This window comes from Hordeum vulgare, chromosome 3H (genome assembly GCF_904849725.1).
Source record: "Hordeum vulgare subsp. vulgare chromosome 3H, MorexV3_pseudomolecules_assembly, whole genome shotgun sequence".
NCBI classification, from domain to species: Eukaryota; Viridiplantae; Streptophyta; class Magnoliopsida; order Poales; family Poaceae; genus Hordeum; species Hordeum vulgare.
Genome location: NC_058520.1, coordinates 560672474 through 560695534, shown reverse-complemented (window position 1 = coordinate 560695534; position 23061 = coordinate 560672474). Strand labels below are relative to the sequence as shown.

The 23061-nt window shown below is 45.2% G+C and overlaps 3 protein-coding genes across 4 annotated transcripts; 1 reads left to right on the top strand and 2 right to left on the bottom strand.

The window, feature by feature from the left end:
• The first annotated feature begins 15109 nt into the window (after window positions 1–15109).
• On the top strand, window positions 15110–16974 carry LOC123440613. The gene is made up of 7 exons (XM_045117178.1): window positions 15110–15278; window positions 15394–15565; window positions 15675–15870; window positions 15960–16058; window positions 16179–16438; window positions 16543–16618; window positions 16729–16974. Exons 4-7 carry the CDS (start codon window positions 16011–16013, stop codon window positions 16819–16821), a joined length of 477 nt encoding a protein of 158 aa, XP_044973113.1. The 5' UTR covers window positions 15110–15278; window positions 15394–15565; window positions 15675–15870; window positions 15960–16010; the 3' UTR covers window positions 16822–16974.
• An 844-nt stretch (window positions 16975–17818) lies between these two features.
• LOC123440612 lies at window positions 17819–19541 on the bottom strand. Of its 2 annotated transcripts, none has more exons than XM_045117176.1 (5): window positions 19349–19541; window positions 19104–19202; window positions 18757–19013; window positions 18301–18376; window positions 17819–18181 (listed from the first exon to the last, which is right to left on the bottom strand). In XM_045117176.1, the coding sequence occupies exons 1-5, from the start codon at window positions 19487–19489 to the stop codon at window positions 18062–18064; spliced, it is 693 nt and encodes a 230-aa protein (XP_044973111.1). In that variant the 5' UTR covers window positions 19490–19541; the 3' UTR covers window positions 17819–18061. The 2 variants fall into 2 exon arrangements, with proteins under 2 accessions (XP_044973111.1, XP_044973112.1); XM_045117177.1 differs by having other exon boundaries at window positions 19104–19192.
• An 84-nt stretch (window positions 19542–19625) lies between these two features.
• Window positions 19626–22670, bottom strand: LOC123440611. Its single transcript, XM_045117175.1, has 8 exons — window positions 22493–22670; window positions 21542–22288; window positions 21296–21448; window positions 20951–21187; window positions 20661–20865; window positions 20472–20549; window positions 20221–20343; window positions 19626–20096 (listed from the first exon to the last, which is right to left on the bottom strand). Exons 2-8 carry the CDS (start codon window positions 22043–22045, stop codon window positions 19651–19653), a joined length of 1746 nt encoding a protein of 581 aa, XP_044973110.1. The 5' UTR covers window positions 22046–22288; window positions 22493–22670; the 3' UTR covers window positions 19626–19650.
• Window positions 22671–23061: the final 391 nt, after the last annotated feature.

The following is a 23061-nucleotide window of genomic DNA, read 5'->3' as shown; positions in this document are numbered from 1 at the left end:
ACGTTGAACACAGTATGGTGCAGGGTTGCAGCGGCGGGGGTTAATAAAAAAGAAAGAGAATCCTGCATCTAAGCATCTGTCTCTTGCCGTTCATTGTTTTTTACTCGTACATATGAAGGTTTCAGTGTTAGTTTTTTTGCCTTTTTTTTGTTAGCCGGGGGAGGGGGGGGGTGGATCGGGTTTTGGTGGTGTAGGACAGAGTCTGATTGGTTTGTGTGATTGTAAGGTCGTAGTTTAGCTGAAGTTATTTTTGTAACTTCCATGTTTTGCTATTCAGACAAAAATGTGCAGGATTACATAGTGTTTGGTTGATGAGGAAAGTAATGCAGCTGTGTTGCAGCTGTCGAGATAAAAAAAATATGCATCACAAGGTTTTGTCATCCTGTAGTTTATTATTTCGATTTTTTCGGTTGTGGTACCACTGCCATTTTTTTTTGTAATTAATATGTTTAGTTTTTGGTGACAGCAAGTATAAATATCAACTGATGATAATTTATTTTTTGAGGAACTACAGCATTCGGGTTGGCAAGGCGTCGGATGAGAGGGACGCCAGCCCTAGTAGAGTCCCTGCGCTAGAGGCTTCAATGCGAGCGTACGCAGAGAACAAGGTTGGAACAGTTGCGAATCCAGTGATAGGTACTAGCTTTGATTCGGTTCAGGAGGCGTATGAGTTTTACAACCTATACTCTTGGGAGACTGGATTTGGGGTTCGTTATGCCAAAAGCAGATTGAACGTGCATAGGACAAAATGCATGCAAGAGTTTGTGTGCGCATGTGCGGTGAGCATGTCTAAACCAAAAAAAAGGATTTTTTTGCATCACACGTGATTTCATGTGCTGTGTTTTTTTTTGTTTTGTTAATTATTTACCCCTGGGGGACTTTGTAGGGGAAACCGTTGCAGTCCAATAGTCGTTCAACAAGGTCCGGGTGCGGTGCGTTGATGCGAGTCCTTAGGTCTGAAGACAAGGGATGGTACATATGTGAACACAAAACAAAGCACAACCATGCTTTATCGGTTAACTGTATGGAGAAGTTGCACTGGAAGTCGCACCGGCACATAGATAGATACACCAGAGACTTGGTGAAGCAACTGAGGGAAAACAATATTAGCCTGAGCAAGGTTTATAGCGTGGTGGGCAGCTTGTTCGGCTCTGTGAAGGAGGTGCCATTCACAAAAAGGTCCTTGAAATCTCTATGTGGAAAACTTAACAAAGAGCAAACGGAAAATGATGCAACTAAAACAATCAATGTGTTCAATGCAATGCGAGCAGAAGATCCTGAGTTTAAATACAGTGTCCAGGTCGATGACGAGGGACGAGTTAAGACCTTGATGTGGACCACGGGCCGAAGTATTAAGCAGTACATTTGTTTTGGTGACGCTGTGACATTTGATACTACATACAAAACAAACCTATATGATATGCCTTTTGGGCTTTTTGTTGGTGTCAACAATCACTTTCAGAGCATAATTTTTGGCGGGGTGCTGATGAGCGATGAGAAAATTGACACTTTCAAGTGGATATTCACGGAGTTCTTCCAGATGGTTGGGGCTCCACAGCCACGGACAATACTCACAGGTATATTAAAATGAGTTTCAGAACATTTTTTTTTGTGAATTATGAATGTTATTCGTGAGTCTGTGTCGTACTTATATGTAAAATGTGTTTGTATTGATAAAATAAAACTATTATTTCTTCCAGACCAGGCTCGCGCCATGGAGGTTGCTATAGATGAAGTCATGCCGGGCACGACGCATCGATGGTGCAAGTGGCATGTTCTGAAAAAAGCAAAGGAATGTCTGGGATCATTACTAGGAAAGGGTAGTGAATTCAAACAGGAGTTCAACAAGATCGTACATCACATAGTTAGTGTGAGCGAATTTGAGGATGGTTGGTCATGTATGGTTCAAAAACACGGTCTACAAACGAATGCGTTCCTCTCGCAGATATATGAGACCCGGATGAAATGGGCCAAGCCCTATTTCATGGGCGTCTTCTGCGCAAAGATGACCAGCACGCAGCGCAGTGAAAGTGCAAACCATTTGCTCAAGGGTTATGTGCCCGCAGGTTCTCCAATGCACTTGTTCGTCAGAAGTATGAAAAGATGCAGTTTGACAGAGATTCAGAAGAGAGTTACCAGGAGAAGAGGACCAAGCTGGTAGGATAGCACAAAAAAAGGATTGGTGTTGCCCCTGTTTTTCGATTTGCATTATAAAAAAATACAGTTGCGACACGTGCTGATTATTGCTTTTTCCAACCGCAGGGTGGTGTTGTGCTGGCACAGAACCTGCCGATCGAGATACATGCGTCCAAAATTTACACAAGATCTATGTTTGAAAAATTCGGCGAGATGTTGTATGATGGTGGGTCATATGTATTGGATGAGGTTGTGTCTCGTCGTAAATACATAGCAAGGCATGTGAAAAGAGATTCCAGGGAGAAGTGGTGCAAAAATGAATTTGTTGTGCAGGTGAATGAGGCGGCTGACGAATTCAAGTGTGAATGTGGCATGTTTGAGCATTTTGGAATGGTGTGCGGGCATGCGCTGAAGGTGTTGCACTTATTTTTCATGCTCCTTTATGTTCCATGTAAAATATGAGTAATCAACCCTGCAGAATGCCGGTGGTTTTATTATTGTTTCATTTTTTTCATAAATTTTTTCTGTTGTCAGGTCATGATCCAGCTTGGTTTGGAAGAAGTTCCTGCAAAGCATGTCCTAAAGCGTTGGACAAGGGATGCAAGAGATATACTTCCGCCAGAGTTTCTACGTTACCAGAAGGACCAGGGACCTCTCAAGTACTCCTCGCGGCGACACAACAATCTACATCTGTTGTGCCTGGAGATTGTTAAACTCGGTGATAGCAATGTGGATGCATATTCTATTGCAATGGATCAGCTGAGGATTGTGAAGGCACAACTTGAGCCATTGGCTGCTGTACGTGATGGCATGGGTTTATCCGACAGAGAGGTTGCAGGTGATTCTGCAGGTTCAGCTGTAGGAGGGAAGCAACATTTTTGGACCGCGAGTCAGGCTCAAAGTGCTTCACAGTTTTCGGATAGCTTTGGAACTCCTTCAAGGAAAAGGGCAGCAGGCCGCCCGACGACAAGCCGCGAGAAGGCACCATATGAATAGCCAACGAAGAGGAGTAGGTTTTGTTCGGTATGCCGGGTCCAAGGGCACAAGAGCACTACGTGTCCGCAACGTGTTGATGTTCCAAAAGCACCCAGGAAGTCGCCTAGGTGCTCTCGTTGCGGCCTCACAGGCCACGGGAAGAACACCTGCAGCAATACACCCAAAGCTGATTTCTATGACTGATTTTATTGTGATTTCCTGTTATCGGAAGAACTGGTATTCGTTATAAACTGGTATTCGAAAGAACTGGTATTCTTCCTGCGGCTCGTATAAAATTCTTGGAAATGTTATGGGCGACGTTGCATTTTATGGCTATGCAAAAAATAAAATAAAAAAATGTTGAAAAAATGTTTTGGTGTACGTTACGATTTGATAAACAAATTTTTGACAACAAAAAAATGATGGTCGAAAGTGCGAAACAATTTTGGAGTGGATCTTTTTTTTGTAATAACGTGGCACGCACTGTCCCCGGTGAAAAATGACTTTTAGGGCGCAATTTCGGCAATTGCGTTCCTGGTTTCAAAGAAAGCCAGGGGGAGTGGTGTGGTCAAGAAAGTAATGCGCCCCCTGGTAAGAATCGTGAAATTGACGTTTTATCCCGCTCGTCGGTCGGCCTTTTTGGATAATAGGATGGGCCGGGATTCTACCTGGTTTTTCGACGGATGGGTCGTCGTAGTTGTCCATCGAGGCAGAAATAACCGCTGGTGCGGTAGTTAGTATGAAAGATGACTTTTTCTTAATGCCAGCTAGTTTCCGATCAACGTGCTTCTAGATAACCAAAAAGAAGTGCGACTACATATCCTTGTGTGTCTGCCCGTGTGGCAAGCTTTTTTTGCGTGGGATACATGTATGTTGATAATGCGGCCCTTCCAGATAAATATAAAAGAAGTGCGACTACGTATCCTTGTTTCCTGCCCGTCTGGCAAGCTATTTTTACGTCGGATACATGTATGTTGGTAATGCGGGGGGCGCATGGTATTCCCCCGCACCACCTTTCAACAAAATTGGGGGGATGTAGGGTCCAACTGTGCATGCTCCATGGTGATATAGGGGAAATGTACATCCGATGAACAAGCTCCTCATACCTGATGTATCTTTTGGATCATTCGGGTTAGTGTATTTTTGTGTGCATGTTTCCCGAGGGCTAGCAGAAAAACGGCGTACCGGAATCAATTACGCCTTCGATGATAAGTAGCATGAGCGGTATAGTGACGATGGATTGCGTGAAAAATGTCCACATGTGCCATACCTTGCGATGACAATCTCCAAAAAACGCCATTCTGGGCAAAAGCGGGCGTATAAAAATTCTTCTGGTCTAGAGTGCAGCTGGATATACGTATGTTCATCATGCGCCGAGTAGCGTTCGTGTGAGCTACAGCTGTAAATTCTTTTGTTGCTGTCATGATCTATGTGCGATCAACGTGTTTCCAGATAGAGGATGGAGCGCCCCCCCCAAAACTTTATTGCCGGCCCATGTGGCAAGCTAATTTTTTTTACGTGGCTACATGTAGGTTGACAATGTTCAGTGCGAGGCTAGTATGTTTTCCCTGTTTAGGGATGGCACGTCAAAAAACATGAGCGCAAAAAAATCGGGTGTTAGAGCATCTCCAACAGCCGCGCTACGCGCCGTGTCCAAAAAATGCATTTGCCGCGCGCGCTTCGGCTGTTTTAGCGCGGGGATAGGCGCCGGCTCCAACAGCCGCGCTATAATGCAGCGCGCGCAGCAAGCACAAACAACATATAATTTCAAAAAATAGGAGAAAAACCATCAAACAAACAAAATAAATCAACAATAAATAGTTATTACAACTCAAACAAATAGTTTATCGTTCAGTACAACAAATACAATAAACACAACCAATAGTTCATGAACAAATACAATACAAATAATGCAATCAAATCATGCTCTTTGTCGTCCATGCCATGCCCACCACTCTTCAATCAGATCCTTCTGAAGATCATTGTGCGTTGCGGGACGCCGAATGGCATGATAGGAGGCAACAAAACGGGCTACCCTTTCAGCCCTCCGTCGCACTCGCACGGGATGTCCCAAGAGCTCATACTGTGAGTAGTCTAAATCTTGGCCACGCTCATTCTCGATGATCATGTTGTGCATGATCACACAAGCGTGCATGATGTACCAAAGCATTTTTTGATCCCAAAATCTAGCCGGTCCTCTCACAATAGCAAATTGGGCTTGCAAAATCCCAAATACTCTCTCCACATCTTTTCTAGCAGCCGCCTGAGCATTGTGGAAATCAAGATTTTTCTTACCTTCTGGCTTTTTCAATGGCTTCACGAAGGTTTGCCACTTTGGATAGATGCCATCCGCTAGATAATAGCCATAGTTGTACGTATGGCTATTTGCTACAAACTGCACCGGTGGCAACTCACCATTCGCAATCTTATTCATCAATGGTGACCGGTTGACAACATTGATGTCATTCAAAGATCCAGGCATTCCAAAGAATGCATGCCAAATCCAAGTCTCCTGATCGGCCACCGCTTCAAGGATTATAGTGGAACCCTTTTTTTGGCCGTGGAATTGTCCATGCCATGCCTTTGGACAATTCTTCCAACTCCAATGCATGCAATCTATTGAGCCAAGCATGCCAGGAAAGCCGCGAGATTTGTTCATCGCCAATAGCCTTGCGGCGTCTTCAGCAGTGGGAGATCTCAAATACTCCTCGCCAAACACTTGCACAATTCCCACTGCAAAGCGCTTGACACACATGATGGCTTGGCTCTCACCCATAGCCAAGTGATCATCAACTAGATCGGCCGGGATACCGTATGCCAACATACGCAAAGCGGCTGTCACCTTCAGAAAGGTGCTATGCCCGAGCTCTCCGGCGGCATTCCTCCTTTGCTGGAAAAACCGGTCATGGCTCGCTAGTTTCTCTGCAATGCGCTTGAACAAGTCTGTGCTCATCCTAAACCGGCGACGAAAATACGACTCCGGGTATGTGGGATTCTCCACGAAATAGTTCTTCATCAATCTGTTATGGGCATCAATCCTATCTCTCCAAATTTTATCCCGACCCATAACCGAACCACCGTGCTTCGGTTTTTTATTGATATGCATAGCTATGATCATTGCAAGATCCTCCTCCTCTTCCATATCAAATTCTTCTTCGGAAGAATCATACGACGAACTCATCTACAATGTTCAATACTATACTATCAAAACTACAATTCAAAACATGCACCAAATTCATAGTTTGGAGCAATACATACCTTGTAGGCGTTTCGTCGAACACCTTGCGGGCGCGGCGCGGTAGCGAGCCCTCGGGCGCTGTTCCTCGGACGTCGGAGGCGCGCGAGGGCCGGCCGGACTAGGAGGGAGTGGGGCGGAAGCGCGGCGGCGCGGGGAGGCCGGGGAAGCGCCTGGAACGGTCGCCGGGGGCGCGGCGCGGCGGCCGCAGCGGAGACAGACCGGGGAAGCGCTTGAGTGGTCGCCGGCGGGCGCGGGCGGCGACGGCGGCGCGGGGATAGGCCGGGGAAGCGCTGAACGGTCGCCGGGGGCGCGAGCGGCGGCGGCGGCGCGGTCGGACGGGGGCGGCGGCGCGGTCGCGAGAGTGGAGGAGGGAGCGAGCGAGCGCGGGAGAGAGTAGTGGCGAGCGCGGGAGAGAGTAGTGGCGAGCGCGGAAGAGTCGCACGCGCGCCAGCCGGCACAGCAAATAACGGGCGCGGGATTGCGTTTCATCCAGCGCGCTGAATTGAAAATGGCGCGCGCGCCGTTTTTGCGCGTTCGCTGGAGCTGCCCGCCGCGTCGCGCGCGCGCTAAAACTGCCTTTTTTACGGCGCGGCGATTGTATAGCGCGGCTGTTGGAAATGCTCTTAGCTACAGCTGGAATTCTTTTGCTGCTATCATAATCTATGTCGGATCAACGTATTTCCACATAGCAGATGAAACGAGCCTCAAATCCTTTGATGCCGGCCCAGGTGGCACCCTGTCTCACAAAAATGATGAACGTTCGTGTAGGGCCTTACATAAATCTCCAAAACGTCATTTCTCGTCAAAGCGGGTGTATAAATACTTTTGTTGTCTATAGTCGAACTGGATATATGTATGTTCATCATGCGGGCATTAGGGTTACCTCTTCGGGGATGCCACGCCAAAAAACACGTTAGCAAATTGGGTTGTGAGCTGTAGCGGGCTCCCAATCCTTGTTGCCTGCCCCTGGTGTGTGGCAAGCTATCTTCCCCCCCCCCCCCCCCCCCCACGCCCCAACATGTTTGGAGAGATATGGTCCAACCGCGGGCACGCTTTTTTGGAGATGAAAGTAGAAAATGTATATCCGATGAACGAGCTCCTAGTACCTGATGTATTTTTTGGATCTATCATCTTCGTATCTAATTCTGCATGACGTTTTTCGTGTCTTTGGTCCAGAAAAATTCCAAAAGTTTTAGCAAAATAACACGAGTGATGGAGTTTTAAAAAAAAGAGCAGTATAGTCACGTTGGATTGCATGAAAAATGTCACGTGTACGATACCTTGAGATGACAATCTCCAAAACGACATTCTTGTTGCTGGGATATATGTATGTTCATCGTGCATCCAGTATGGTCCCCCCTTCGTGGGTGACACGTCAAAAAACATGAACGCATATTGGGGTTCGAGCTACAGATGAGATTCTTTTGTTGCTGTAAAAACTATGTCCCGATCAACGTGCTTCCATATAACAAAAATGAAGTGCGACTACAGATCCTTGTTACCTGCTCGCGTGGCAAGCTATTTTTACGTGGGATACATGTATGTTGATAATCTGGGGGCGCATGTTATACGCCGTATGGTGATCATTCGTGGTAGTGTATTGTGTATTCACGTTTCCTGAGGGTTAGCATGAAAAACGGCCTACCAGAATCAGTTACGCCTTCGACGATAAATAAACATGAGCGGTATAAGTCACGGTAGATTGCATGAAAACGAGCCTCCAATCCTTGAAAACGAGCCTCCAATTCTTTTGATGCTATCATAATGTATGTCCGATCAACGTGTTTCCAGATTACAGATGAAAACGAGCCTCCAATCCTTGAAGCCGTGCCGGGTGGCAACCTATGTCAAGAAAAAGATAAACGATCGTGTAGGGCTCTACCGAAATCGGTTCCGTCTTCGTCGATGATCAGTGAACTACGACAGTTCTTGGTAGGGGGGCATTGGTATATGTGCTCGGAAACGTGCATAAAAAGAAGATATATGAATTGCTTCATCGTGCAAAAGAATGTTTTTAGCTTTCCCCATTTTGATTACTACTTCTTCGATTTTTTTGGGGGAGTCGCGCGTAAATTATGATATCGAAAAAATAAATGACTATAATTATTAGCACTATAATAAAAGGAAAACGTTTAGAATCAACCGGCTGGTTTATCTGCAAATCAGTCGGGTCTTCCGCATGCCGCGCGTCCATGGTCCCCCTCACCTCCCCCCCTGTGTCCTCGAGCTTCGCCTTGGATCGCAGCGCAGCGCAGCTAGGCGAGGACTCCTTCCCTCTGTCGCGCCCCCATCCCCTCGTCGCGGGTGCGCGTGAGCAAGTGTGCTCCCTCCCCCTATCCCCATGGCCCCGCTCTCGTCCTCCTCCCCACCTCTTTATTTCTGGATCGGGGGTGCTCGAAGATCTCGACTATCTCGCGCAGAAGATCCCCTCTCCCCCCGGTGATGTTGCCTTCAAGCTATTGGAAGCACCGTCGTAGCTGCAATGGAGCAACGCCGGGCTGCCGATGAAGACTCGTCGGAGTTCCAAAGCTTCGCCGGGTGCGCCTTGCTACGTTGAAGCTCCATCGGAATTGCAATGAAGCTTTCACGGACGCTTCTGTGCTGCGTTGAAGCTCCGTCGGAGTTGTAATGGAGCTTCATTGGAGCATCGGTACTGCGTTGAAACTCCATCGGCTGCAATGAAGTTTGGTCGGAGTTGCAATGGAGCTCACCGGACACTGTCGATGCTGCAATGAAGCACTACGCGGCCTGCAATGGTCAATCATGTGTGGCTGCTTTCCCCAGGCGACGCGGGAGTGATGGTTCGCGTTGACCGATCCAACGACTCAGAGGGATTAGATCGAACGGCTGCCCAACCGGATGAAATCATCCGGCTGATTTGTAGCAGCGGCTATAATAAAAATCGCCGGATGCCGTCGTGTCAGGTCGGAGGTTGCGAGTACTAACGTAGAAAAAAAAATTATCAGCTTTGTAGCAAGATGAAGAATTAGAACCGCGAGAGAAAAAACAAGACGAATTATTGATGCTGGTGTGCGAGAGGGTGTTGTGTACTTCGGATGGCCGAAGGTGGTGCGAGCGAATGGGTGCCTGGCAAAAAATGGAAAATTTTGTAGATGGTTGGTCAGTGCGCCTCTCTCACACGTGGAACTGCTCGGGAGCTGACGGAACCAGACACATTGAAGGTGACTGTAGTTTGCTACGATTTTCGGAACATGTTGTACAAGAGCCACGCGTGATGTGACTTTGGCACAGGTGGCAAGCCGTAGCCGACAGCACATTACATGCGAGTGGGCCGATGTGCGCTGGGTGTGTCCAAGCTGCTGCATGAGTTAATGTTGGCATGCGACGGGCAGAAAGACTGCTCTCTGCTGCGAGAACATGCATCCAAAAATGCTGTTTTGCAGCGTGCAGCTCTGTACACTAAAAACGAATGGATTAAACAAGAGATGTACAACAGATAAGCATAGTTATCCCAACAGTTGTGTGTGATGGATATTGCAGTTTCGTATGTTCTTCATGCATAGTCACAGTTTTGATTGGGCCGTGGACCTCAGAAAAATGCCCGGTTTCGGCCTGCTCGTGTGCAATAAAAGAACAGCGACGCGTCTATCAACCAATGTTTTGTGCGAGAAATTGTTATTAATTGATTTTTTTTCTGTGAGAAGAAAATGAACATATGTATTTCCATTTTTTTGTGCGAAGCATTGTTATTAACTGATGCTTGTTTTTTTTAAAGGACTATTTTTCTAAGTAATAACTGACAACTGCGACGTATATTCGCCCAGTGCGTGCATCTGAAGAGGATCGATTTGGTCTAGATGGTGCAGTCCATCGCTAGCTATAGCGTGCGCAGTGCATAGCCCAGTGTTTTGTGCTGATTTGACTTTGCACAGACGGGGTGGCTCCTCGAGCACGCGAACATGTGCGACGCGGTCTCGCGCGTGACCTTGCTGCCAGTACAGTCTAGTTAGACCGAGGAGCACTTGATTTGCACTGATGTGGTTGCAGGAGTATTTATTCCAAGGTGGCATGCAACGCGCGGTGCAGATAGGAAAAAAAGTTGAGATGCTGCCGCTAATTCATTAAGTGCATACCTAACAAAAATATTGAATTTTTAAAATAGCCATTGCCAGTATTGGATGTCAGAAGATTCAAATATGGCTGGAGGGAAAAATGATGCTGCTTGCCATCGAGGTATCTGTCTACATAAAGCTTCAGGAGGCTAGACGTGAACGCTTCAGACACCATTCGAAAAAATTAGAGCATTCCTATATCCTCCCAAGTAGTTCTTTGACATCTCGGAGGGCCAGAAGAAATGTCGCTGCCTGAGGATCAATCCGGGACATCTGCGTTGGCTGTTGTATCTCGTGCAATCGAGGCTGCTCAGGCGGTTAGTGTGGGAGAGAGTTTTTGCTATAATATTGCTCAATTTTTTTTGAATTCGTAGACAAGACATTCTTATCTTATCTGGGAAACAAAAAACATGAAAAAACTGTAGGTGCACCCTGATCCAGGGGTGATGGGGGGGCCGTTGTGGATACGAGAAAAATCATCGCCGGTCATGAGCTCCTAGCCGACGTGCCAGTTGTGGTATATGTTGAAAACCATTTTTGGTTCGTGTTGCGACCGATGCTTGGCTGTGTTACTAATGCGTTGTTTTCGTTTGCGGGTAGGGGGCAAATCTGAAGAAGGCTACGGCGACTTCGATCCAAGTGTCAACGTGGTGGCAAGCAACCCAGTGGCTAGCTACGAAGCTGGCGATGACGATGCGTGCTCGCGCGTAAGCAACCCCACTACTGATCCTGACGCTGCATGTTGCGACGATGAAGAAGTGAGTAGCAAGGCTGCCAAAAGGCCCAGGATCGTTTAACATGCCGAATGAGCGACCGTAATCCTACACTAAGTGTGTGCTTCGTCTTTCCTGTCTATGTTCACGTCTTGTGAGACGTTGTCCCCGTGTGCTCATCTAGCACCGTCCAACACCTTAGATTTTGTCTTGTAATAAATGTTATGAACCTTTGGTTTTATGATTAAGCTTCCCTAGTTCATAAATGAGCGGCCTCCAAAATTTGTGTGGCCGATTGTTTTAATGCATGGCCATGCAGAAAAAAGGCGCCTGTTGATCGACGTCAAAATTGCATGATTTGCTCTCACCGTTCGAGTGTTTCGCACATTTGATCTCGTAAATAATTTTTTTGGCTAACAGGTGAAATCCAGAACCACGACATAAAAAATCAGAAAACTGCGTATGATGGTTTGCAAAGTTGTCGTTGCCGAGCACGCGGAGGTTGTTGTAATAACATGTGTAAATGCGTGAGACAAAGAGATGAATTGGTCGCTGTGTTTTGTCTTGATGATTTTGCTCGAGAATTAAACAATTATTTACCGACCGGCTGGGTCTTGTGGACGTGCTTGTAGTAGACCAGGCAAGTGCTCGCTAGCTACATTTATTGCTAAAAAATATTTTGTGGTTGGAAAAATGTTTCGCGACACTGGTTGGCAACCACGTCCGGTGTCTCTCTTTGGCTGACGAGGTGGCCCCGGCTAGTATCTGTAGGGGATCCGTTGGGGGTGCATAAAAGGCAGTGAATCGGGGAGTCTTGCTCGCATTTAGTTCTCATGCGCATTAGCACTGTTGTTCCCCCTCCTTTGCAAAACTAGCAATCCATCTGCAGTGGAGCGCCGGCCTGTTGCTGAGCTAGGAAAAAACTTGGATAATCCAGGGGTGAGCAATGATTTCATTCCCGCTCTACTTCTTACTCCTATGGTATGCTTTGGCTCGTCAAGATCTCGTGTGGTTTATATTAAGCTAATTTCTCTTTCATCTATTCTGCCTATTGCTGCTCTCCGCTTGCAGCTTGTGATGGCTAGCACAAGGAAACGCTCGCGGTGGGTGTGGTTGGAGGACAGAAGAGAAGCTGCTCGCGTGGGGATGGACGTTCCGCACTCTGCACCGACAACTGATGCTCCTTGTCCGGGGGGTCGACGAAGTCTGGCGGTGGCTGACGCAAGGATTAAGAAGACGACGCATGTTCAGAGCTCCTTCGCGCCAAACGATCTCATCGGTGCAACCGGTAATTGGAGCATTGAGCGCATGAATCTCCTTCCTATGACTGGTTTGGGTGGATTACTTCATCTTAGGCACCTGGGGCAGTTTGATAGGCGTTGTGCTCTATGGGTGTTCACCCGCATCGATCCTGACACTATGCGCCTAGATCTGGGTGATGGTTTGTATGTACCAGTAGATACACGGGCTGCCGCTACGATACTTGGGTTGCGAGAGGGTGGTGTACGCATCCCATTGGGTAGGCCGGCTAGCAAGCCAGCAATCTTAGCTAGGGTTCATGCACTCTTGGAAACAGGCGTGCCAAGATCGAATAATGTGCCTGTGGCTCGTGTTCAAGGAATACTAGGGGAAGCCATGAGCGGTGTGGTGGATGCAGCTAGGGAGAAGAAGTTACTGGCAGCTTATACACTGTATGCCGGCGCTGTTTTCCTGGTGCCACAAACGGCGACGCCGCGTGTGCCGGATGAGCTTCTCCCTGTCGTCGAGGATCCTGCGCATATATCAGAGTTTGACGTCTGTAGGCTGGTGGTTGATGTGCTGCGTAAAGGCGCGGTGGCTGCCAGGGATATGCTGCCGCTCGAGCCAAACAAGATGATACTACCGGGATGCCTGCTAGTACCTCTGGTGCATGAATGGTTTAGCTGCCTGTTATTTGTTTGTTCACAAAATGACTGTTCATGTACTAACTTATTTATTTTCGATGGTTTTTTTGTCTGATGCAGATACTTTTTATGGACGCCAAATAATATGGAGTTGATACCTTGGATTCCTTGCCGTCGCCTAGGATTGCTGATTACGGCAAGTTGGCGATGCAAAAAATGTTGAGGAAACACTTCCACCCCAAGATTTTCAACAACAGCTCCATCCACGTAAAGTTTGGGGGTGTAGTTTGATTTTCGTCGTGTAACACTATGTGCTTTTGTTGCAGTTTGTCGATTGTGATGTAGGTGCTACAACCGCCATTGCAGCCAAGCATGGAAGCCACGTAGAGCACAAAACAATTGCTCCTAGCACAGATGGGTCGCCTATGGTTCCTCCAGCTGCAGCTAAGAACACTGTTGAGCCGCCTCTTGCTGCTGGTGCTACTGCTAATGCAGGGGGTGCTGATACCGCTACAGGAGTGGGTGGTGAAGACAACCAAGTGGGGTCGGAGAGCATTCAGGTTAAGGTATGCCAAACAACCATTTTTGCTTGTCTGCACAGAATTCTTCGCCCTCTGTATTCATTGTGACATAGAAACTAAATGATGAAAAAAAAATCCTGAATTTCAGATAACCAGGGCTGCAATTGCAGCTTTGGCCCTCAATCTTGAGAGGACTAAGCTGGTAGACGAAAAGGATCTGGAGTGCTGGCAAGAATCTATGAGGATAAGACAAGGCAAATAATGAAGCTGGGTTGTGAGAGGAGGCAAAATGAAATGAAAGAAATGCTTGATAAGTTTGTCGTTGAGATAATGCAACTCCTGTCATATGGACCTGAGACCGATGGTTCCAATTGGAGGAAGAGTGCCATTGATCGTTTCGTGTCGCTGCCTGAAGGAGACCGAGGTGGGTTAATCATGTGGCTATTTGTTTTTTTCACATCCTTTTTATGCACATTTTGAAGTTTAGTTTTTTGCAAAATTATCTTTTATATGTGTGGTCAATTGCTGGATAATTTCTCAAGGATGCTCTTGTGTGCGATTTTGGTACTAGAAGACGGTAAATAAAATTCGCAAAATAAAAATGTTGTTTGCGGCATGGTAATAATATGATCGCTTTTGGGTGAATCATTTTTGTAGTAAAATAATGTATATATTTTTTTTGTGCATCATTACTAGAGGTGCTATCTGTCTTCGTTGTTAGGTCGCGACGCCTTGGTTGCGCTAGCTAGGAGGACGGCGTCTGCAATTCAGAAGACAACCATCGACCGTGTAAACATTGGGCCGGGTGAGATGTCTTGAAAAAACAGATTAATTCTGCTATCTAATAAATGTTTTTCGTTACTGATTTTTTTTTTGGATTTGCTTGTTTACCTGTAACCAGCTGGAAATCGGGGAGGATTTGATGTGCATACAAGTTAGTGATGCATGGACTCATTTTCACATCTCTAGCACACTTCTTATTTTTTTGATGTGGTTCATGGGTGTGAAGATTATTGGTAAAAACTGAATTGCATGCATTTTTTTTTGTATGTTCAGCAGTTGATGATGGTGTAGAACCTAACACGCCAATATATGTTCATGTGGAGACACCGTTACCTGATCTAAACGGTAAGCAGATAAAATGATCAAACATTGTTTGCTTTAAACCGCCGTGCGTGTATTTTGTTTAGAAACTAGTGATCATTATGTTCTTGGTGTGTGTGGGGTGGTGTTTGCAATAAAATGTTAACACAGAGGTCAAAGTAAAACACATGTATATTTGCAGCTGTGGATTCTTCTGTTGCTGGGATAGTTGAACCTAGTGGTGCAGCACAGACTGGAGGTTCAGGAGACACAAGTGCTTCCGTGGAGGCGGCGACACCGCTTGCCACTTTGTTTCCATTGTCTGCTTCTGTTGATGATAGTGATACAACATCTTCTGGTAATTTTATTTTGGAACGCGAGATATTGAGCGGTGTCCTTCTCCTTTATAAAAGGTGCGCTAACTTTTTTTTTTTGCTTTTGCTCTGAAGATGAAACAAGCTCGATCGGTGGTGATAGTTCAAGCGATAGTGATGAACAAACTAATGACTTCTTGGGTGATGGTGTGCACTATGAAATCTCTTCCAATGATGAGCCAACAGCACAGATAAGGCGCCGTACCATTAACACTCCGCGACGGAACGTTTCAATTCCGCAACCAGTGTTTGACAATTTAGCTTCGCACGATAATGGTGTTGGTGAGTCAAAAAAGGGATAGGGAGTTTAAAAAAATATGTGTCACAGTTCAAATAGTACCTGCTTTCATATCATAAAGTATGATAAATCTAATGGTGTAACATTGTTTTGTTGCAGCACCTGTTGTTTTGGCACCTGCTGTTCCACCACATCTTGCTCCATTTGTCATTGACAATGGACCGTTTGGATTGTCCCCATTCCAGCTTGGAGTTTCACATGCCCCAACACCAATTCATTGGATATCTTTCTCTGAAAATGCAGTGCAATGTCGGAACGACGAGCTTTACATGTAAGTGGAAAGATTCTGGTGAAGAATTTGCAACGAAAAAAATTCTTTTCGCCCATAAAAACGATGGGCTTGCTGACCACGTTTGTTGTCATGAATTGATGAAAAATAGGGATTGGTTTATCAATGCCATGCCTTGGGATCTCGTCATCAGCGGCAAGAGGATGGTGGATAGTTTCCGTGAGGATGGTGAGATGACTTACTACACTGTCGATGCTGGAGTTCGCATGTTCAATGAGAAGGAGATGGTCATGATGCAAGGCATTGGATACGGCATGTGGCGTTGCATGGTTCTTGCTAACTTTGCGGTAGGTGGAATGTTCTATCCGGATCCTAACTAAAAGTAAAGCTGTTTGTTGTGGAAACAGCACTCATTGTGTTTTTCGTGTGTTTGCAGGTTTAGTTCCTCTCGACGCCTGGAGATTATGATCTGGAAACTGCTGTGAAAATGTTCTTGCCTAGTAGGGTGGGGTTCTCACCGGCAACGTGCCGCATGGTGAGTGTGTAATGTGATTCGTTTGGTTTGCCGATGAAAACAGTACTGTATGCCGTTGAATTTTTCACTTTGTGTCTAATTCTTGGTTCCTACTATGAAAAAATGTCAAAAAAACAACAGATAATGGCGCCTGTGTTACTTGATGACTCGAGAGCTTGGTGCCTCTATGCCTTCGACATGCATGCCAAGATACTGAACATACTGGACCCAGTCCATACTCTTCAGGATCGGGAAGTGATGGCTGGCCTGCATGCTGCTAACGCAGACCTACTCCTTGCTGGATTAGGGGAGGTTGGCCTTGCCCTGGTTGAAGGGTTTACTATTAACAGGGATGAGTGGGACATTGAATACAACATCGGCATAAACAACCCTTGCTCTATGTAAGTTGGCGTGGGTATTTTTCTGACAAGAAACAAGTAATATCTGATCGTGCTTGAACGTTTGTGGTTGTGTGCTCAAAGACTAACAACCTATTTTTTGTCAGCAATGAATCTGGTGTGTACTTGTTCCATTATGCAAGGAACTTCACTGGAGCCAACCTAGCTGAACAGATTGATGAGGTATATCTCTTGATTGATTCGTTACTGTATGCACCGAAAAAACATAAAAGAATCCGGTTATTCTTTGCTGGTCATGGCTCATGCTTTTCTCTTGTTGGTCGACCTCATAGGATGGGCTGGTCGTCCTCCGGAAGAAGTTGTTCTATGACATCATGGCGATGGACGGCAATGCGGGGGAGACGCCAGGTTTCATGGAGCGGTGATGACTCAATACATATAACTGAACCAGTGTGTGGCAATGAGCAACCATCGTATTTTTGTTTTGCAGAAGTGTGACGCGTTCTTATTAGCTAGTTTTATAGCTAGAAATGTGATGCTTCCAAAAACAAGGGTTGGGGTCATCCGCATGTGGCTGGTTTGCTTTCGTTCGAACTATGCAAACTTTGCTCCCATATTACTCGGTAGTGTGACAATGGCATAAGTATGTGTTTGTATTTTGATGCGCCTGTGCAACCAGGAGCGTGACCAAATCGGGGGCAAAATAGCGCCCTCAAATACTATTTACGTGAATGCACTGAGTTTTGTGTGAAAATTGCTTCTAGTGGTTCGTTGTGTGTTATCTTTGAGCGTCTATCTCGCAGTATTACAACCATTCACGCCCCTATGTGAAGGCATGTCCAAATTGACAAAAAAAAGACAAGTGTCTTTTGTGTTATCAGGTTGTCACTGGCAGAAGTGAAAATGCGTTGTTGTAACTGTACAACAAAATTGTTGCACATGTACAAAAATTACAGTTTGGTGATCTCGGTAGAACGAACTTGGAAAGTATAAAAATTAACAGGTAATGAAAAAGCATGCAAGCTTATCATGGAGCTCATGCGCTTTTTTGGGATAAAACGAAATTCAAAAGTTTTAGAAATGACCCAAAAAACTGTTGGAGGCAGGACTCCGTGGAGAACTTTTTTAGCCAAGATTAAAAAATCGACAAGATTGACATGTGTACATTCAAGTGATATGATGCATCTGCGTGGCATCATTGCCAAAATGTTTAAATTCTTTTTGCTGCCTGAAAATGTAGTGCTTGATAACTCGGGAGAAACAAATTTTATTTGCTAACTATAAAAAAGAAAAGATAGTTTTTTTATATGTATGAAAAAAGGATAAGGTGTGATGGATTTTGTATATTGAAACTCAATAAATATTAGGGATTTTCGGAGGTTTCGAGGCTTTCATCTATACTGAATACACATGGGAATGTTGGGATAAAAGAAACAGAATCATTTATGAATAGGCGTTTTGGGAGCAACCTTCATCATTGTTCCACGGGTCTTTTATATGTTTGAAAGCAGACATGTCTACACATATGGAATTGATAAAAAAAATAGAAAAGGACAAGTCTGGCTTTACTACAGTGTCTAAATGAAACTCAAGTGCGACAGACGTCACGGATATAAAAAAAGCCACAGGTTCTGCAAGTTTGGCATTCCATGCACAGGCCTCTCTTCAGAGTAGGTGGAACGATGTCTTGATGAACTCAAGCACGTTTGCTGATAGGTGGGAGAGGTTCGCGTCTAGACGCATAACATCGTACAGCAAGACTGCACGGTGAAGATCAACATTTTCCTGTTGTTATAGAAAAAATGTGTGCTGGTTATTGACTGTGATTTACAAATCGGGGTGTGTTTTGCTCGTGCGTTAACACAACACTATGGGATTGTTTTTTATTTTATTAACCGACTTACTTTATTCATTGGTTTCACCAGCCTTTCTCCGTCGAAGAACTTGGCAAGGTATGTCAAGCATATCCCGGAGTCGACGCTGCGCAGATCGGGAAAAAAAATCAAGGGTGGTCCAAAAAAGTTGTTGGAATATATGAAAAACTAATTGTACATTTAAAAGTGTTACGCTATAGGTGTGATGTTGCGTGCACACTTTTTTTCTGTGTGTCACGTGATGGAATGGGGCGTGTCTTAGATGTTAAAAAAATGTCGCCAGAATTTTCAAAGAACAAATTATGGTGCGAAAGTAATGCATGTAGACAATTGATACATTATGATGTTTTCGGGTGATTTCATGTACTAAAAATGGGCATATGATATTGGTGGTTAAGCAATGACGGTTTGTCCTATAAAATTGATACACAAGTTGGACGATGTGGTTTAAAAAATAAGAAAATAAAACGATGAGCAGGGGAACACCTGTTGAAATTACATTCTGTTATCATTCGGAAGCTCCTTGACCATCGTTCTGTTTTGTGAGGCCAGTCCGAATAGAACTCTTTTGCACATTTGATCAGACAGTCCAATATTTTGTTGCTAACGTGCTCGTGGACCTTGATATTCTTGTTGCTGAACCCAGATGATCCAGCTACGGGGTCTAGTACAGTGATGTGCTTCCTTACGAAGTCCATCGCATATACACACCAACCGTCTGGACGAATTGAGGGCACAAAATACTGAAAAAATAAGAGAAAATGTGTTGAAGAGCGAATTGCTGACTAATAAATGGGACAAAAGATTGTTCAGCTTTGCAAAAAGTAACTAACCATTCGGCACGATGGAACCTTGAATGAAATCGAATCTTGCTTGAACTGACAATGCATGGACTTGATGCTGGATGGATCGATGTCTGCGGCTGCAAAGGTCTGGTTTTTTTTTAGCAGCGCAAAAAATATAGAGATGGATACACAATAATTTTGGTAAAGTGGCGCAGCAAGAAAATCACTCCATTAAAAATGGGTCGGGCATAAAAAAAAGAGGACATTTTTTTTTGTGTGGCTATGGTACTCACGGCGATGTCTGGCTCCATGAATTTTCTCCATCTCGTACCAACTGCACCGCAATTTAGAATGGAATCGATCTGACCAAAACGCATCATGATGACGGCACACAGCTCGTGGCTCAATTGGTGACCCCCCGATGATCTGTTCATATAATTGTGAGCCGTCTAACTGTAGAAGACGGGGCGAAGCATGAATGACCCATTTCCTGAAGAAATAAATTAAGAAAGATGAAAACTATTGCGGACACACAATATATTTGTAACAAAAATTGATGACATGTATATTTGTATCTCTTTGGGGGGCAGAAAAATTATCTGCAAGTTTCTGAAATGATGCGAGTAAAAATGCAATACCTTGATAGAGTTGATGCAGGTGCGCGGGAGAACCAGTCTCTTATCGCTGCTACAGCCGTCGGCGATGGTGGGTGTGGAACAGAACCACTTGCCCAGGGGTCCCGTGCCATGTTCGATCCACCGAGCCTAATTTTTTCAATGCGTTCGGTGAGGCACTGCCCAAATGTTATTGCACCCTCACACCCAACTGGGAGCTTGTCCGCGTATAACAATGTCAATTGTTCAATGACATCGATTGCAAACTGTGTGGTAGCAGCTAGCTCGTTGAGTATCTCCTTCTTCTGGTTCTTGGGTATTGGCATTGTTTCTGATGTCCTTTGTTCAACGCATAGGCTTGTCTCCGTGTCATCTTCCAAATCTGGCTGGTTAATGCGTGTTTTTTTCCAATGCCATGCCGCCGCGCCTGCAAAACGTAGCAAATTGGCAGCCCCATCCACCACAAAATAGGTGTTGCCGGTCTATTCAGAATAATACATGGTAGAAACAAAATCACTAAGGGAACGATGGATGGCGCTTGCACGTCGTACCAGAATTGTGGGTGCCAGATGACGCAGATCCAGCAGTGTCCATGCTGCCTGTTGTCGTTACGTGTGCTAACTGACGCTTACCAGAAACTGAACAACGACTAGTGGACTGGGTTGCAGAGCATCCTATAACAAGCAGCACGCAAAAAAAAAGAGGGGACAGAAAAAAAATTAATCATTCAACAACAGGTATTGGCGTGTTGGCGAGCCTTTTTTCAAAAATAAAAGTTCTTTTTGCGAAAAATGAGATGTACCGTCACCACCGGATGCAGATTTGGAAATCAGTTGTGGGTTGCCGCCATACATTGTTGCGGGCGGCGCATGTGAACAACCTATAGAGAAGGAAAAGAGGCTGGTAGGTTTTTTTGTATACGGAATTATATATAGTCGGCAATTCAAAGCCATGGTGTATTTTTCTGGCTGTGTGGATCATAAAAACTTACCAGCAGGTCTGCTATCGTTGTTCGTGGCAGGCTGGCCTACATCGAAGATGTTATTGGTGTCAGACTTGTTCCGCTGTGATAATTTGAGCATTATTTTGTCGGCAAAGGCTGTGATTTCCTCATGGTATTTCTGTTGTAGCTCGAACATGTTCCTGATTACCCTTGCGTTGTGCTCCCTTAAGAAAATTGCTATTGGGTCTGACACCTGAAAAAAATAAATGATGAAGAACATTAACTTTCATCTTTTTTGTTGGTAATGTACAATTCACTCAAGTGGTGTATATGCTCACTAGTTCAGGGTAGCGTTCACGGAGGTGGCGGGCAAAATCTGAAGGCCCTTTCCGACTTGTAGCACGAACCATTGCATTAGAAACCAATCTTGGGTTGTGCTGTCGTGAGGTGGTGTCTGGTGTCTTGAACATATTGTTCTGCTCAAGGCCTGCCCCGGATGGTGAGGATGCATGCTGCTGAATTACAGGCTTGTTTGTGAAGCACCTTGAGTATCCGACGTCGTCAATCCGCATCCCCTGAATACGTATAGCAGAATGTGTAGGACGACAAGGTTTTAAAACGAAGTAAAAAAACATAAGATAGAACATTTGACTGATATATTGTTACATGCAGGATGATTGTACCATGGTGAATATGAATGTTGGCTCGCCACTCTGGCTGATGTTTAGTGAATCTACCATCTTGCGGATGGTTTCGTAGTCAAAAAGAGCAATCCTTGGTGACGAGGTGGCGCGCCGTGTGAGCGATCCTAGCTCTAAATTGTCCAAGACAAAAACCTAGAAAAATTGCAGCATATTTTCAATGGGGGGGGCACGCGAACAAAAAGATGTGCTGCTTCATTTGTGTAAACAACATGAACGTTGCCATACCTGAATAAACAAATGGCATCCAATTAGGTGTATGGTAGAGTGTCGAGTCTGCAAATCACACTTCAACTTCCGTACGGCGGAAAGCAGGTGCTCAACTACAAATTCACTCCAATTGTACTCACTGATCTCTGCGGTTGTGCTGAGTGCTTCCCAATAATCAACGCTAGTGTAGTCATTTTTTGATGATGGACAAAGCATGTGACCCACAACAAAAATAACAGCAGTGATCTTGAACATGTCTATGTCTATAGACGGTGAATCTGTGTCCAGATGCTTCACCAGGATAGCTTCGGCAGCCTTCAAACTGTGCACGCCCTTGTCGCTCATCTCTTCGGCAATTTTTTTGAATTCTGCACATGCTTTGGACAGTTCTGTTGGATAAGTGGATATTTTCTTTGTACCACAAGGGATGCCAAAAACATTGCTAACGTCCTTTGGAAAGAACTTTATTCCGCGGTCATCATCTATTAGAATCTCTTTGGTGTCTGGGTTGACCTTCTCCATTAAGCAGGAACTGAATTTAAGGTTCAACTTTGGCAGCGGCTTGATCCCGAGCACACCTCCAAATCCAATATCTCTAACTAGCTGTCTCTTGAAATCACTGAACTGCGAAAATATATTAACTAGTTTCTGAACTGAAATCCTAGATGTAACTGCAATCGGTCCCTGTACTGAATTGAACTAGCGAAACTCTGTGTTCTAAGCCTCAAGCTCTTCTAGGTCGACATTGGCTTCCATATCCTCTTCCTACATGATAACAATAAAAAGCAACATGGTCCCATCAAAACACTCCAATCTAAAAAATGTATGGTGATCCGATAAACAAATCGAATGGACATTGAAGATCGATTTCTCCTAGGTTAGAATCAGGTGCTCGGGTTCGCAGCTTAAATCCTCTAGAAAAATCACAAAGAGGGTGGTAGGAAGAGGGCGCGGGGGAATCTTTCTTACCTGCGGTGCCTGCGTTCTTCGTCGGTGATTGCTACGCCGAGGAAAAGGAGTAGATCGCCGGGCCAACTGCTAATGAGATGCCGTCGCTTCTGGTAGAGATGGGAGCGAGGACGAGAGTTGTCTGTGTGTGCACGATACTGATGCGAGTGGTAAATGCAGCTGTGTCCAGGTCGTTGTGCGTAAGGTGCACCTGTGTGCTCGGGCGCGATTGATTGCTCGGGTGGCACAGCTTTTTACAGTGAGACATGACTTCTCAATGCATTTACTATCACAGTGCCCACCAGACCGGACGATGGTGCCATGCTTAATTACAATCAGAGCACGTGCGTTGATGCTAGTTAAAGTTCGGAAACATGGCAGCATAAATTAAGACCTAATTCCTTATAAAACGAAAAACCATACATGTTAATACACGTCGGAGAAGATCTACTTAGTCGATAAAAAACAAAGATACACTGCTTCGTGCTACTGCCGCATTTTGCCGAGCTTTCTTCACATGCGTCCAATGAGGGCTATGGTTAGGATGATGTTGACAACGGTGTTTGCCATTAAAGCTATCATCATCCAGT